At 40.0% G+C, this 15,000-nt stretch overlaps 3 protein-coding genes across 4 annotated transcripts in view; 2 read left to right on the top strand and 1 right to left on the bottom strand.

Moving 5' to 3' along the window:
• The window catches only part of LOC138051160 (uncharacterized), a 13,169-nt gene extending 8,142 nt beyond the window's left edge, over window positions 1-5,027 (top strand). Inside the window, exons 5-11 of one of the 2 annotated variants that reach the window (XM_068897318.1) lie at window positions 865-956; window positions 1,565-1,640; window positions 2,071-2,143; window positions 2,492-2,527; window positions 3,157-3,267; window positions 3,733-3,775; window positions 4,252-4,381. In XM_068897318.1, coding sequence (XP_068753419.1) covers window positions 865-956; window positions 1,565-1,640; window positions 2,071-2,143; window positions 2,492-2,527; window positions 3,157-3,267; window positions 3,733-3,735 — 391 coding nt within the window. In that variant the 3' untranslated portion in view covers window positions 3,736-3,775; window positions 4,252-4,381. Of the gene's footprint in view, window positions 1-864; window positions 957-1,564; window positions 1,641-2,070; window positions 2,144-2,491; window positions 2,528-3,156; window positions 3,268-3,732; window positions 3,776-4,251 lie in introns of both variants that reach the window. The other variant, XM_068897317.1, reaches the window with a different exon arrangement.
• A 148-nt stretch (window positions 5,028-5,175) lies between these two features.
• On the bottom strand, window positions 5,176-8,952 carry LOC138051161 (trace amine-associated receptor 1-like). The gene is made up of 2 exons (XM_068897319.1): window positions 8,616-8,952; window positions 5,176-6,234 (listed from the first exon to the last, which is right to left on the bottom strand). The coding sequence occupies exons 1-2, from the start codon at window positions 8,827-8,829 to the stop codon at window positions 5,240-5,242; spliced, it is 1,209 nt and encodes a 402-aa protein (XP_068753420.1). The 5' UTR covers window positions 8,830-8,952; the 3' UTR covers window positions 5,176-5,239.
• A 1,689-nt stretch (window positions 8,953-10,641) lies between these two features.
• Window positions 10,642-15,000, top strand: part of LOC138054577 (tRNA (cytosine(72)-C(5))-methyltransferase NSUN6-like) — a 5,810-nt gene continuing 1,451 nt past the window's right edge. The window contains exons 1-7 of the mRNA XM_068901077.1: window positions 10,642-10,788; window positions 10,943-11,095; window positions 11,622-11,829; window positions 12,092-12,248; window positions 12,848-13,008; window positions 14,294-14,334; window positions 14,781-14,934. Coding sequence (XP_068757178.1) covers window positions 10,702-10,788; window positions 10,943-11,095; window positions 11,622-11,829; window positions 12,092-12,248; window positions 12,848-13,008; window positions 14,294-14,334; window positions 14,781-14,934 — 961 coding nt within the window. The 5' untranslated portion in view covers window positions 10,642-10,701. The remainder of the gene's footprint in view (window positions 10,789-10,942; window positions 11,096-11,621; window positions 11,830-12,091; window positions 12,249-12,847; window positions 13,009-14,293; window positions 14,335-14,780; window positions 14,935-15,000) is intronic.

Here is a 15,000-nt window from a genome sequence, read left to right as displayed (position 1 = left end):
AATGAGATGTGTATGTGTAGGGCGTTGTGGTTGTATGATAAGAAATTTTAACGTCCAATAATGTTTTCCAGGTAAAGGTAGAAAACTATTTCATAGTTGACTGAATTTGTGTTCGCAGTGCAACCGTCAAAATAATTCCACACCATCTTTTAACCAATCAGAGACAAAATCAGTACCACTTTTCATACTGCATGTATTGTTCTCAGTGGTTTACTTTATTGTCTATATTTTTTGTGATTACCCAAAGTAGTTATGTTGGTTTTGGGTTACGATATCAGCTAGAAGAAATTGCAGTTTGCAATAGCCCATTTCCGAGTTGCTGCTTGCCTCAGTTTCAAAGCGAGTCCTGGTGCACAACCATTCAAATGGAAACGAGTTGCGTATTCTTATGCAAATCAAACTCATTTCCCTTACAATAGTTGAGCACCAAGACTCACTTCGAAACCGAGACAAACAGCAACTCGGAAATTGCCCATTACTACTTTGCATTCTGGCCACAAGCTGATCTGGCAAAAGAAGTAGCCCTAACTCATGGCACATCCTGTGGAAACCTTACCAATAGACCCTATGCAAAAATGGCTGCCTTTAAATTATTCTTTTGTTCATATTCAAAATAGCCCAACTAACCTCGTTTTTGAGACAAAAATTCTAAAGAATTTGTTATCCCGAACGAGGTTAGTTGGGCTATTTTGAATATGAACAAAAGAATAATTTAAAGGCAGCCATTTTTGCATAGGGTCTATAAGGTATTTAATACATCTCTTGGCAACCGACTGAGTCGAGCAGGAGCCCATGCAATGAGGTTAGAGATATCAGAATTTCTTTCTGTGATGGATGGACCTAACATTTTCTTATTTCTCCCAGGTGGGCTCATCAAGTTACATCTTATTTCCGTAATCTAGCTGTGAACATTTGGTGGACTCCTCTCCACAATTTCAACAAAACGGACTGTGAAGGTACCTTGGTGACCTATCCTTTCCAATGCTCGTTAGTCCCTTAGAAAATCTAGACGAAAGTAGACTCAGTAACATAACTGGAGGGGGAGGATGTTGAGTGATTTCAGGTTTCAATGACAAAATCCTTCGTGCTCTTGTTGATGGATCTAAGAGATTTTGTCTGTTGCTCTGAAAAAGGCTGTTTTTGATTAGGCATCGTGACCAACACTCAGGGTCTTTAAATAACTGAGGAGAAAGTGCTGCCTATGTAATTACATCTGCAAATGGTTAGACTCTCTAGTCTTCTCGGATAAGGACGATGATAAGCCGGAGGTCCCGTCTCACAACCCTTCAATGTTCATAATCCTGTGGGACGTAAAAGAACCCGCACACTTGTCGTAAAGAGTAGGGCATGTAGTTCCCGGTGTTGTGGTCTGTCTTCTGTGATGTATCATGGTTGGGAGGGTAAATGCTCGGAGATATTAGCTACACCAAGCTACTCTAAAAATCCGAGGGTAAATAAAGATATATGATGATATGATATGATACTAGTCAGTGTGTTTCTAAACTCTTTGGTTAAAAAAAGGTATTATCAATAGCAACTGATGACTTAAACTTTTTTCTGCCAGTCCATTCAGGAAAGGTCAGCAATTTATCCGATGCCAAGTTGAGTAACTTCAAGTTTACTTATGGGGAACATCACAGGTATGGAACCGCCCTTAGAACACTGGATGAACGTCTGATGGCGCGGTATTTACACTTCTGTTTAGCTACGGTTCCCAGTGGGTGACGATTGAATTTTTGGGAGTACCACTGCCCAGAATTCATGAATGAAAGTCTTTACTGATCGCATCTTTAAGATTTGCTCGTTTTACTGTGCCTCTCCATCGTTAATATCGCTCGCCTGCTCTGCCGACGCGACGCGTAGTCCTTTTCTCTCAAACACGACCAAAAAGTTTAAGAGGGAACGGGTGGGTGGTGGGGTTAAGAAAAGATTTCCCTCCCCCTCCTCCTTTCTCCTCCTTTCTCCTCCTTTCTCCCCCTCCCTCCCCCTCCCTCCCCCTCCCTCCTCCTGTTCTGGGAGAAAAACAGCGATAGCTATTCAGTGACGTTAGGACGTCGATGATCATTGCAGGTTTATGGCCCTACAGGTGATCAGAGAACATGGCGGATCCGTTTCATTTGACCTCGTCAATTCCCTAATTGTGGTAAGGCTGGCAAAGCTATCATTTTATGCACTATTATCATCATTACAGTGAGTCGTACCTGACTGAATCGGTTGGGTAGCTTTGTGCATCGCTAAAATTTAGTTTTCAAATGAAGCCGAATCAGATCTCAATGTGCAACTGGCCGTGAGCGGGGGCAAACAGTAAATTTTGAACCCCATTGGTGTTGACGGAAATGACGGGTTATTTTTCGGCCAATCACTTAGTAAATATTGGAAAACGGAAGTAATATTGTATTACCACTGAAAACTGGTGGATGGCGCATAAGAATCTGTTGTCTTCTCCGTTATTCATGCTCTTCTTTATCTCTCTAATCTATTGTTCATCTAGGCGGAGCACACAGGTGAAAGACTGGTTACTAAGGAGGTAATAAATAATTGGAGTTTAACTAATCTGCACTCAGTAGACGAAGGCATGTTAGACGGGATAAGTTGATTTGTCAGCCAAAGTGGTCTACGAGTTCTGGTCAACTTAACACCGGTAAATGTTCCGTAGAGTTCGTTTAAGCGTTTGAGAAACCGTTTTAGGGTGAAAGACGGGACAGATTATACAGTTTTGGGTTAATTACGACAACCTAGTTTTGTTGGGTACATGGCTGTTGTTTGGACGTTGTTCATGTACTTGTTAGAGTTCTTTTTTAATACCCTTATGTGACGCGACCGACGATATTAAAAGTTCAAACGCATACACCTTATTCCAAAATGGCCCCTATTTAGATATTCTTTTGTTTTTATTCAAATTAGACCTTGATTCCTCGTTCAAGGCAAAATATTCTTTTGAATTTTCAGCTCTAGAACGAGGCATCAAAGGCTAATTTGAATAAAAACAAAAGAATATTTAAATGACGGCCATTTTGGAATAAGGTCTATGAGAGCTTCGGTTTGGCTTCTGATTTCTTTTAAAAGGTGGCACCGATTTTATCATCGGGTACTTAACCGAGATATGTATATTTGACTATATCAATACTGATTTGGATCATTGATGTGATCTTACAGCGCTTTTTAATGCTCGACAAAGACCAGGATGGTTATCTCACTGAAGATGATGTTATGGTTTTACCTGCTGACGTAGTAGAAGCAGCCTTTGGTCATTTGCCACCAGGGGAGGTAAGGAAATGGAAGCTATCCTCTAATTTGTTTGATAAGAGAAACCTTGGCCTGGTCAACTTAAAAACCGCGAAATAAACTGTTTGGTATTGTTGAAATAAGCGCACTAAAGGAATTCAGAATCTTTAATAGTAGCACTCACAGCTAACGGCAAAGCACAGCTCTGGGTTCAATTTCAAAGGTGGCTTTTTATTTGGGGTGCAGGGATGGCGCAGTGGTAAGAGCACTTGTCTCCCGCCAATGTGGCCCGGGTTTGATTCCCAGACTCTGCATCGAGAGGGTTTTCTCCGGGTACTCCGGTTTCCCCCCTCCTCAAAAACCAACATTTGACTTGATTTGTGTTAATTGTTAATTTCAGTTTACAGTGTCGCCAGTTAGTGCTCCAGCGCTAGAACGACTAGACACTTAAATATTTAAAGTCACTTTCCTTTCCTTTCCTTTCCTTTCCTCATGTAAACCACGCAGTAGTGTAGGAGCTCTCAGTTGTAACCAGTTCTTGGTTGGTATTGTAAGTAGCTTCTATTGTTTTTAAGTCTAAGTCGATTGTTTCAGTCGTTTAGTCTTTTGATTTTGGCTAGCGTAGCGAACCAATCACATTGTTCCTTACGAGAGCTGCTACGTTACCCAAACCACGTTCTTCAAGGAATCGCTCAAAAGCTTTCATTTGAATAATCACAATTTAGCAACTGGAAGGGTCATCTTCCAATTTCACCATCAGTCTTTATATCAGATTAGAACCGCATTTCGCAGCATACCCCATAGGAAAGTTTTCAAAACTTAGTATAACTATTTTTGTCTTTTAATACGAATGGTCACTGTTTTGGAATTGATACGCAGACTGGCAAATTGGAATTGCATCTATTGATAGAGGAGATATCAATCTCGTTCCCAGAAGGCTCTATCGCTGATCAAAGCACGCATGCTTTGAGGAAGAGATGGAGGAAACAAGAGATTGTTGAGTTAATCGTATATTCTATTTTGCAGATAAATCTCCGTGGTGAATATATGCGCCAAGATCCAAGCGTTGTGGCCTTATTGCGGTCAGTTGACAGGCAGCCTCCATTTGTTGAAGAATTTCTTTTGAGGCACGATAAAACTGGAGAAGATTATCAGAGGTTTTTGGCCGAACACTCTGATAAACTGGACCAAGCAGTCAGGGAATTTATAAAAGGCAAAGTTGAGAATGAGATCAGTCATCAACATACGGAATTTTAACTTTTTTATTTGACTAAAAGTATGAGGAATTGCAACTTGAACTCTTTACTCTTTGAGTTACGACGTATTTGGAACGGTGCTTCAAGAATATAAGGATATCTCAAACCGCTGTCACAGCGTTTTGACGGCGTTCCCCCGAACACTGGGCACTAGTGCTGTGTGTTCCCCCTTCGCCACAACGATAAATATGATAGCAGAATGTGAATACAGAAAGTATCCTAAACATGCATGAAAGCTAACCCGTTCTCTTTGTGCGATTTCGTCTTTCGTTCTGCAGGATTAACTCGTTGGTAGTAGTATCAGTGTTACATGTGTAGTCGCAACAGGTTTCCCAATCCTATAGGAAGAGTGCCTGAACTGGCCGTGTACATGATATATTGTAGATATTTCGAACTTGGTTATAATTATTTAATTTCCTTTTAAGTTAAGTGATATTGAGTAGGCAAGTTTAATTATCGACGAAAGAATTAGTGGTAGTAATATTTAGATTATAAGTTGTTAGTGTTCACTGCGTGGGTTAGTCCTTGAATTAAATTGTTTATGGGAAGGGACTTGTATTTTTTTCTCTTTTCTTCCTCAAGTTTTGGCCCACGTCGCGAGTTACGGGCTTGTTTACAAGTGCACGATGCTCCTTTTCCTTCTTCTCTTGTCAATATTGTTTTTTGGAATTCATCTTCTTCTCCAAATTTAATAGTCCATCTCTTGGAGATGTATGCTACCAAAAAATGAAATTTCATGTCCTTTATTAAGCCACGGATTAAACCAAAGTTTCTCTCCTGGCTTTTTCCATTTTCTTGGCGATATCTTTGACAATCACATCCATCGTCGTGTGTTCCGGTGTAAAGCTCCTTTTTTTGACAATTGGTGGGCTTTCAGTCAAATTCACGTTCAGAAGTTTGTTGACTGTTTCATTGCTAATTCTAGTGACAGTATTGTTAAAAGTAGCCAGGTTCGAGCTGGTTCGACGACTATGAACACAGTCCGTATCATCCGGTCTACTAAGTTGCTGTCGGCACACTCTGGGAATAGTCTTGAATTCTCCTCTCATGGTTTTATCGAATAATGAGTAAATGACTGGGTTAATAGCGCTGTTTGATGCGGCTAGCATGAGCCCTAAATGAACTAACCAATAGGGTGGTGCCGTGTCAGAAAACAGTTTAAATGTTGTACCTATGGTGTAAGGCAACCAACAAAACACAAATGCGCCAACAACAACGAGGACTGTCCGTAGAATTGCGGTTTGTTGCTTTCGTCGAGCCTCATCTTCTGCCAGCGGAGTCATGTGAGAACGATTTTTCATAAAGCGCGCGCTCACTTTCGAGCGGTAATAAATGATAGCGTAAACCACAATCATTGAAAGAACTGGAAGAGCGAAAGCGAAACCTGCTAAACCCATGGTATACAAAGTGTTTTTGAAGCCTTTCGCTGCCCAATTAGGTTTGCACGTGTTAGTAATCGGGTCCTCTATGATCTCTCCCCAGCCCACTAACGGTGCCACAGCCCAGAAGGCGGAGTGGAGCCAAGCGAAGACGATGAGCAGTGTTGCCCACCTTTGTGTAAATGTTTCCTTTGCTCTGTAATGAAAAGGCTTGGTAACAGCGTTTAAACGATCCAAACTAATAAGGAAAAGTGTCATGATGGAGACATTGAGAGAGGTTGAAATCACGGCTGTGTATACGTAACAAAGCATCTCTCCTATCAGCCATATCTGGCTGAAAGCAGCGACGAGAAGCACAGGGGCACAGAATATCCCTAGGAAAAAAAAATCACATTTCAACAGAAGAAGTTATACACTATCAACTGAGTTGATACATGGTACGTCAAACAAAGGCCGGCCGGACTCGTCCCTTGCCTATATTGGCACATACGTTGCTAGAGCGTTGGAAAGCAAAGGTGGTCAATTTTAAGTCTCCTTGGTAGCCGTCTTTGGGATGGTCATAGAACGCCGGCTACCACTTTAGAGAGGGTTTGTTTGCTAGGTTTCTATGAGATTTCCAGTCCAAGTGAGGGCCAATTTACTGCTATCAACTTAATCAACAACAAATTCATTTAAGCCTGGTCGCAAGCACGAAAGATTCTTGTCCTGTGAAAACAATCCATGACGCACGCACAAGCACACGACGCAGAGACTCACTAGTTCCATGTTCTCTCTTACAACGCGGCGCTGCGAGTGGAGTCTGGAACGGCTCCTTTTGATTGGACGAAAATCACAGCTGCGTTGTGCTTGCGTTATCTCCCGTTTTCACACCAGGGGCCCGTTTCTCGAAAGTCCCGAAACTTTACGGGCCATTTTCGGGTGACCCAATTCCCTTTTATCTCAAGAACGGAGAGGATTTAAGTCGTCAAACTTCACAGTCATTTTTCTTTTATTTACCTTGAAAAAATGTTAAAAGATCGGCTTTAACCAAAACAAGCGGTTGGCAGTTTCACAAATGGCTTTTCGGGCCCGAAAAGTTTTCGGGACTTTCGAGAAACGGGCCCCAGGCAAGCGAACCCACGCATAAGCGCAAGCACAAGGAAAAGGAAAAAAAACTACATACTTGCGCTTGTACTTATCCTTGCGTTGGGCCCGAATTCACGGTGAAATAAGCGCTGTTGTGCTTGCGTTAATGCTTGGGCTTGCGTCGCTGGTGAGAATCAGCCTTTACTTTCCTTTTTACCCCTGGTGCCGGACGCATTTAGAGTTTATATTAGGAGACGATAAACAATAACAGAGATCAGGAAGTTCTGAACAAAGTCAACAAAAACCGGCTTCAGTTAAAATGGAATGTAATTCATGCAGCGTTCACTTCCATTTATGATTACGATACTTCTCTTTATCGTGTCAAAAGAATTTGCGTGAAAAGGGATGTCTTCTTTTTCCCCCAAACCTTTCGGTCCTAAAAAACACCATGCCTTAAAGGAAGTACCAGTGACATTGACTGCCAACGAATGGGAAGTCACCACGGGTTACTCGTGCGCACTTATAGGTGGTTTTCACGTTACGTCATCGCCGCCGTGTTGGTGGACGAAAACAAAAGATATCTCTCATTAGCTCCTTTTGTTCGTCCACCAGCAATTGTACATCTGCGTCTCTAGAGATTGGTTGGAAACCACCGATTGACATGATCATGGCCAACTTCGTTCCCAGGGTCTCTCTTCTCAACGAAGATGGAGGCAGAGAGACACTGGGAACAAGGTTGTATCATGGCCAAAGCTAAAAACTGTTTTTGCGTGACAGAGTTTGTCTCTGTTTGAAACTACACACAGACGAAGTGCCTTATTTCCGCTCATATCAGTTCAGATCGACGTCAAGATAGCACACGTTCTCTGGAAATCTTGATGTTTGGATAATGCATGCACTTAGATTAAACTGCATTGTAGTAGTATGCATGTATTTGAAGTGCAGACATACAATGCCGCGCCACAATAAGAAGGCAGAACTGAATTGGCCGTGAATATTCATATTTAATTTTGTTTATCAGAAAAGATTGTCGGAAGTGGCTGCGCGTATCCTTAATAGACCTTGTTCGCTTGTACGTTTTGTTTTCCCAATTCTTATCATTTGACGACACCGGAGATATGATCCTTTGTATTGAAGTCCGTGAGAACATAAGCATATCCGACTTTAAAAGAAAGACCCTCTTGAGTATTGTCAAATAATGTTAATTTGGAAAACAAAATTTGCAAGCGAATAAGATCTAATTCTTCATCACAAAAGTGAACAAATTCAAAGAATCTATTGTGACATTCGGACATTAAGGTGAATGTAGAACATTAATTATTGTGAGGAAAAAAGCATAGATTGATAGATTGGCTCCGGTGAAAAAAAATCGTTCCAAAGGTAAAACGACAAATAATGAATCCTTATTTACAATAATAATGATAATAATAAAATCTTTGTTTTCATGTAATTAACTCTGGTGGAAATGAAACAACAAAGACAGTTTGCTCATGTTAGGGAGTTTGGTTGATTTGAGTTCGTTTGCCGAAAAAAAATCCTTCGTGACTGATCCTGAGCTTAATCGTGGTGAACCTAAAGATAATTTCACGTAATGACTTGAGCAAGATTGTCGAATGGAATAATTAATTTCCATGAAGTAACGCACGAGTTATTCGCAATTGCAACAACCTTATTTCGTTTTGGTACTTACCAACAAGAAAATCTCCTAACGACAAACTTCCATAAAATTTGATCGTCGATGAACTGCGGCGTTTTTTCATCACAACACAGAACAACACTAATCCATTTCCTACAAGAGTCGTTAGACTTATCAACGTCCAAAATATCACCTGGAATGCTTGCCAGCCCTTGGATGTCTCTAAAATTCTAAGTTCTTGTGTTTGATTGCCAGAATAGTTCTTCATGTTGTAACCTTTAGAGCGAAAAGGGGTAAAATATTATTAAAACGAGGAGTGACAATAAACATCAAATTCGACGATTAACATAATCAAAGAAACGAGAGACCGAACACCTCGCCGGAAACAACTGAAATTATCATAATTATCGCCTGAACGTCACAGGAGGTGGGGTAGGGGGACGTTGTGCTATTGTGTAACTGATTGTAAAGCCGATATAGGTACGTATCCATTCATGACCAATAGTTAGTTCATGAGTACCGATTAAAATGTGCTTGTCTTGACTTGCCCTCATTTCACAAACTAAATTTAGTTCAATGCTAATGACTTAAGATTCCTAAAATTACCATTTCCCGCATTGCTACTTATTTTAATCAGTCAGTGACTCACTGAATAAACGTAGATCATTCAGTAATTAAGTGATTTTTTTTGCAATAAAGGAGGGCCACTTGCTGACCAGTGTAGATTACCGGCAGGTTTAAAACACAGGACACATTCCACAGGTCACTCGTTACAGGTCATCAGTCTTTACGTATAAGGGCCAGCACGCACTTGTTTGGCTCAAACAAATTGTCTCCGCCAAATTTTCAATTTGGTAATCGTGGCCGCACTTAAGAGCTTTTTCTTTAGATCATGCCGTGTAAACTGTCAAATATATATAGTTTTCACGTCAGACAAAAAATTGTCCTGCTCCGAAGCAGGACGACAGTACCTATGAAGTTTGGTAAGGCTTGACAAAATTTGCTGGGAAAAAAGTTACCTTGCACTCTTGTATCACGGAAATAATGACAGATTGTTGCGCAAAATAAACAAAAATTTGTCCAGTGCTTACGGGCCCTTAAGCAACCGAAAATCTTCAAATTGGCTAACCTTCGGTTTAAACATCATTTTTAGGCCTACTGAGGCCTAGCCTCCCACGCAGACACTCTTAGGGCTCCGTCTCGCGTTCCTCCCCTACGAGCGTCTGTTGAAACGAGCCACACATTCCTTTCCCTTTGTTAAGTAACTGTCTTCTGGAAATCACTTGTGGGTTACATAGGAACCAATCGGCGCTGTGTAGATTGCTTCCCTGTGAGCGTCAATACGTCAACTTTCTTCTTCTTTGGATGAATCATGAAAGAAACGAAACCTTTCCAAAATATCCCTCAGAACCATTATTTAGCAATGTGCTTACCATTCAGTCAGAAATCCCGTAAATCTCGGTTTAATGCAAAATGGAACAGTCATTTCCGGAAAATCCTTTTGGAAAGTGTGGAAGAGGTACTGCTGCTGCCTCCATGTCGTCAACGGCAAAGGAGGCAGAGAAGATAGACCCTGGGAACGAGGTTGCTGCTGTGATACAAAGGGAATTGTAACAGCCAAAAATGGCCCGTAAAGTTTCGGGACTTTCGAGAAACGGGCTCCAGGCCCGATTACGGGTGGGGTGCAGGGATGGCGCAGTGGTGAGAGCACTCGCCTCCCACTGTGAATGTGGCCCGGGTTCGATTCCCAGATCCGCCGTCATGTAAGGGTTGAGTTTATTGGTTCTCTACTCGACACCGAGAGGTTTTCTCCGGGTACTCCGGTTTCCCCTCTCCTCAAAAACCAAAATTTGACTTGATTTGTGTTAATTGTTAATTTCAGTTTACAGTGTCCCCAATTAGTACTTCAGCGCTAGAACGACTAGACACTTAAAAAAGTTCCTTTCTTTCTTTTTTTTTCTTTATGTGCTAAATCGAGTAATGAGAGAAAGTAGCCCTGGTTACAAAAGTTTGATTTCGTCCGGTTGAAAATCGTACGACTTGGTCACTCACCGGGAATTTTGAATTTTAAGTGATGGTGTCTCTAGGAACTGGGAACTAATCAAAGCAAATGAAGATGGTGGGCAGCTGATGCTGGGTGATGATGATGACAACTTGTCCTCGACCAAAGCTGCTCTTCGTGTTTCCTGAAGTCGAGGAATATTTGAGAAATTCTCTGTTTTCAAAGGTATTTTTTTAATTTCTTCGATACGCATCCTGTCCTAAAAAGAATTTTACGAAAACTGTGAAAGTGAAGCATTTTTCACTGACTCCATCGAACATAGTAAATTGGAACTGAATAATCAATTCTGTTTCTAAAGTTATTTCTTTTGACAAGACAGGAAACCAGTGATGATGTGAATGGTTGCGCCACAGAGTTTGATAATTTACTGGAAGCACTTCGCACTCCTCCACTGTCTACCGTCGTGCGAGTAAACAGTTTGAAAACAACAGCTGATGATGCTCTGAAGAAGCTGCAGTGTATTTTGGATCAGGTGTGTACTGAGTTTTTTGCTGATCAAATTATCATCAAACTTTGTCGCTGCCAGCTCTTCCAGATTATTTTTGCACCGCCAGGAATTTCCTTGACCCTTGTCCTGTGGCAGGGAACTACTGTAATTAAGGATAATTCTTAAAATTATTTTCCTGAAATTTTTGGTGGACCATTGAAATCTTTATCTTTGGTGGGAAGGGGAGTATTTTTGCATGGGGACGCATGGGGTAATTTGATTGTGAGGTTGTTGATACAATGAAAATACCAGCATATCTTGTTAAATTCAAGGGTTTGTATCTTTGTTTTGTTATGTTATGATTATATCATTTGTGGTGTAGAGTAGTTGCAGTAGCAAGAGTTTAATTTTTTTACCGCTTTGAATTATTTTCTTGCATAATGCACTTCACTTTTCCCATGTGATAACAAAGCAAGAAGACAAGTTAGAATTTTATTTGCACTTAAGTGATAGCACAATATGCATTACTGTTTTCATTGCTAAAATGAGTTTCTTATCCTGGTTTGATCAGGTGGAGGACAAATATGAGGAAAGGCAGGATCATCATTATAAAGTGAGAAAACATCCACTGCTGAGAGATGTATTGATGATTGATGGCTCCGGTCCTTATGTTGACATTCCATTAGTTGAGAAGGAGGTCATTGTCGATTTGCACTGTGGTGCCGCTATACTAAGAGGAGCAATCATTTACGTGCCAGGCATCATGGGAGCTCATCCTGGTGAGAGTGTAAGCCATTCAACTTGATTAGGTGTCTTTGAAGAAGTTACAGAGCCTGGGAAAGTAGCATCTTAAGCATTAGCAAATTTGGATTAGACTGTTATTCTCACTGCAATATCTGGCTAAGTTTTACTCTGTCAGGCTTTGAGTGGCATGTGTCACCTTCTTGTGCCACATCTGCAACACCAAATACCACCACAGTCAATCAAGTGGATAATATGGTATTATTGTAAAGCATATATTTCGAATCTGTTCAACTCTAGGTATAAAGAAAGGAGACTTGGTATCTGTGTATGCTGACTTGTATGGCAAGTGTCGAAAGGGGCTCACCAAACCTTTTGATGGACCAAAACTGTTCCTTGGAAATGGGATTTCTTTCCTTGACAGGAGAGATATATTCTGTTCACAACAAAATTTCAGGTATCAATAATTGCTTGAATCGGCAAATACCATAATACTCTTCGTTTGTCCACCCAAATTTTGAATAAGCATTGTTTCCAGTTTCTCTAGGGACTTACAATGGTCCCAAGAGAAAACAAAAACAATGCTTATTCAAAATCTGGGTGGACAAAAAAAAAGAGTATTATGGTATTTTCCGCTTTGGGCAATAGCTTTAATTAGCATCGAGTTTTGCTCTATTGCATGGCCAGTAATGCTCAGAGGGAATGTGTATTGCAAAGCTGTAGTACATTTAAGGGGAAAATCTTCAGTTAAATGTCTTGTAAGAACCTTGCACATTTAGGATCCCAGATCATTGCTATTTTGATGTCATTTTTGATAGTCTCCCTTATGCAGTAAGTTTGACTTAATATGAGACTGCAATCACAAAAAACTGTGGGATTTTGTTGTGGATTTTTGAAAAACTTGTTTCCAGAGGAGGACAGAGTAATGTGGTCATGCTCATGGCCATTAATCATTGATATCATTAATAATTTTGTACGGCTATGTAACTCAGATTCAATAAACAACCATGCTAAAGGTTGAACATTTGTATTCACCAGTAAATTCTTTTTTCTCAGGGGTGAAGCAGTTCAGATGACATTTCCTGTTTACAAGTGTCCCTCGCTAAGGGATGTCCTTCCTCAATGGCTTTTTCTCCAGAATTTACCATCTGTTGTTGCAGGACATGTTTTGAATCCTCTGCCTGGGGAGATTGTTTTGGATATGTGTGCTGCACCAGGTGTCTACTTCGAAACAATTATTTTTAGTATTTTGGTACTTTTGTGGAGAGCAACATTGATTGGTTTGAAGAGACTTAATATATCAAAGACATATATATGAATTGCAGATGGCAGCATATACTAGAGATTTTTTGTCATTGCAGTTATGAACATTACTTAACCCTTTCATTCCAGTGATGCAAAATGTTCATTCTCCAACTAGAACCATAGAGTTGTTTGTTGGGTAGCCATGAGAAGTTGGTGTTATACCAAGATCACACCTCTTGAGCTGACAATAATCTTAACTCTCAATACCAGTCTGACTGACATTTCATTGAAATTGTGAGGAGAATTTACATACTGACCACTCCTAGGAGTCAAAGGGTTAATTAATAATTGAAAAGTCCAGGTTTGAGTAAGGCTTGAGCCTGTGACTTCTAAAGTACTGCACTTGGTATTGCAAAGTCTGATTCAAACCTGAATTTCTCATGCGTTGCTTTCCTTACTGCATAAATGCTGTACATGTAACAGTCATGACTGTGATGATCAAACTATTCAGGAGCAGGCGACTAACTCAGTTCGTTAGTGCATGGCTTTTGGAGCAAGAGGTCCAAGGTTCAGTCCTCAGTGACACCAACGTATGTTTCGACTTTCCTCTGATCCGTGTAGCTATAGCTTTAAATATTCTTTAAATGGACCACTGACAGAGGAAGGGGGGTAAAAGGCGCACTGTCAGCTTTCATTGATGCCAGTTTCATACCTGAAGGAACTACCAACGTTAACTAAAGTGACTTTAATACCTTCAGCTTCACATGCTTTGAATGGTTTTTTGAGATAATGAAGTACTTGTAGGCAGCAACAGCCTTGGGAAAAACCACATAGTTTACATACATATGTGTAATTTTTAAGTTACAGAACCTGGTTAGACTTGATTTCAGGTTGAAAATGATTAAGACCTACGTTGATTTTTAATTTCTTTGTGTATGGTATTCATTATCATGAATAGAGACAGAGAAATTATTATTTATAAAGCAACCTAGGTTAAAGTCATTTGACCTGAAATCAAATTTAACCTGTTACAATAACATAATTTTACACATATACACGTAGATTGGCTCAGTTGGCATTTTATCTGCTTGAGATGTTGTTGTTAGCATTGCAGTGCCTGGTGTTTGTGGCACATGAGACTGTGCTTAAATGTCTTGCAATACCACTGGTTTTGTGCACATGCATCTAATAAAAGCTCATGTGTGAGTAGTGAGTTTTAGGAAAAATTATGAGTTTTTTATTATTATAATTATACAGGTGGTAAAACTACGCATCTTGCTTCACTCATGGAAGACAAGGTAAGAACAATGTGATGGTGTGTGATCTTCGTTTATGAGCGTGTATGTTACCTGAAAAACTGCATTTCTCTTAGCCAATCAGAATGGTGTAATTTTTTCATGTCTATTCTTAATTAGCAAGCTGAGACCTAGTCTCAATTGTACAATCTGACTCAATTTATCCTACGGTTTTCTACTTATTGGTTTGTTCTCCTAATCATCATCATTGTCGTCATTCTTCCTCTTTTTGTGGTCATCTTTTTACTTGTATTGTTATAAACTTCTTAAATGTGCAAATATATGCTAATTTCATGCAGTTGAAATATCATTTTTTTACCCTTAATTCTAATCATTAGAACTTTTAAAAAGCCTTTGTATTTGGAATTGAAATCTGTACATTAACTGATCCATTTTATTTCTTGCTTGGCAACACTGAGTTCTTATGAATTGGTGATTATTCCTTTCAGGGCATTATAGTAGCTTTTGACAAGAGTGAACCAAAAATAGCAAAACTGAAGCTCAACTGTGATAGGCTGGGTGTCCAGTGTGTCAAGACCTTTGTTTTTGATGGTGTGAAAGCCCTTGACCCTGACAAACAAAGGAACACTGACAATAGTACAGGTATGTATTAATTGATTTTGATATTTTTACTGTTACTTATACTTAACAGATTTTACTCTGTCTAAT

This window comes from Montipora capricornis, chromosome 6 (assembly GCF_036669925.1).
Source record: "Montipora capricornis isolate CH-2021 chromosome 6, ASM3666992v2, whole genome shotgun sequence".
Classification (NCBI taxonomy): Eukaryota; Metazoa; Cnidaria; class Anthozoa; order Scleractinia; family Acroporidae; genus Montipora; species Montipora capricornis.
Note: the sequence above shows the minus strand (reverse complement) of the source record. Positions and strands in the feature narration are given on the sequence as shown.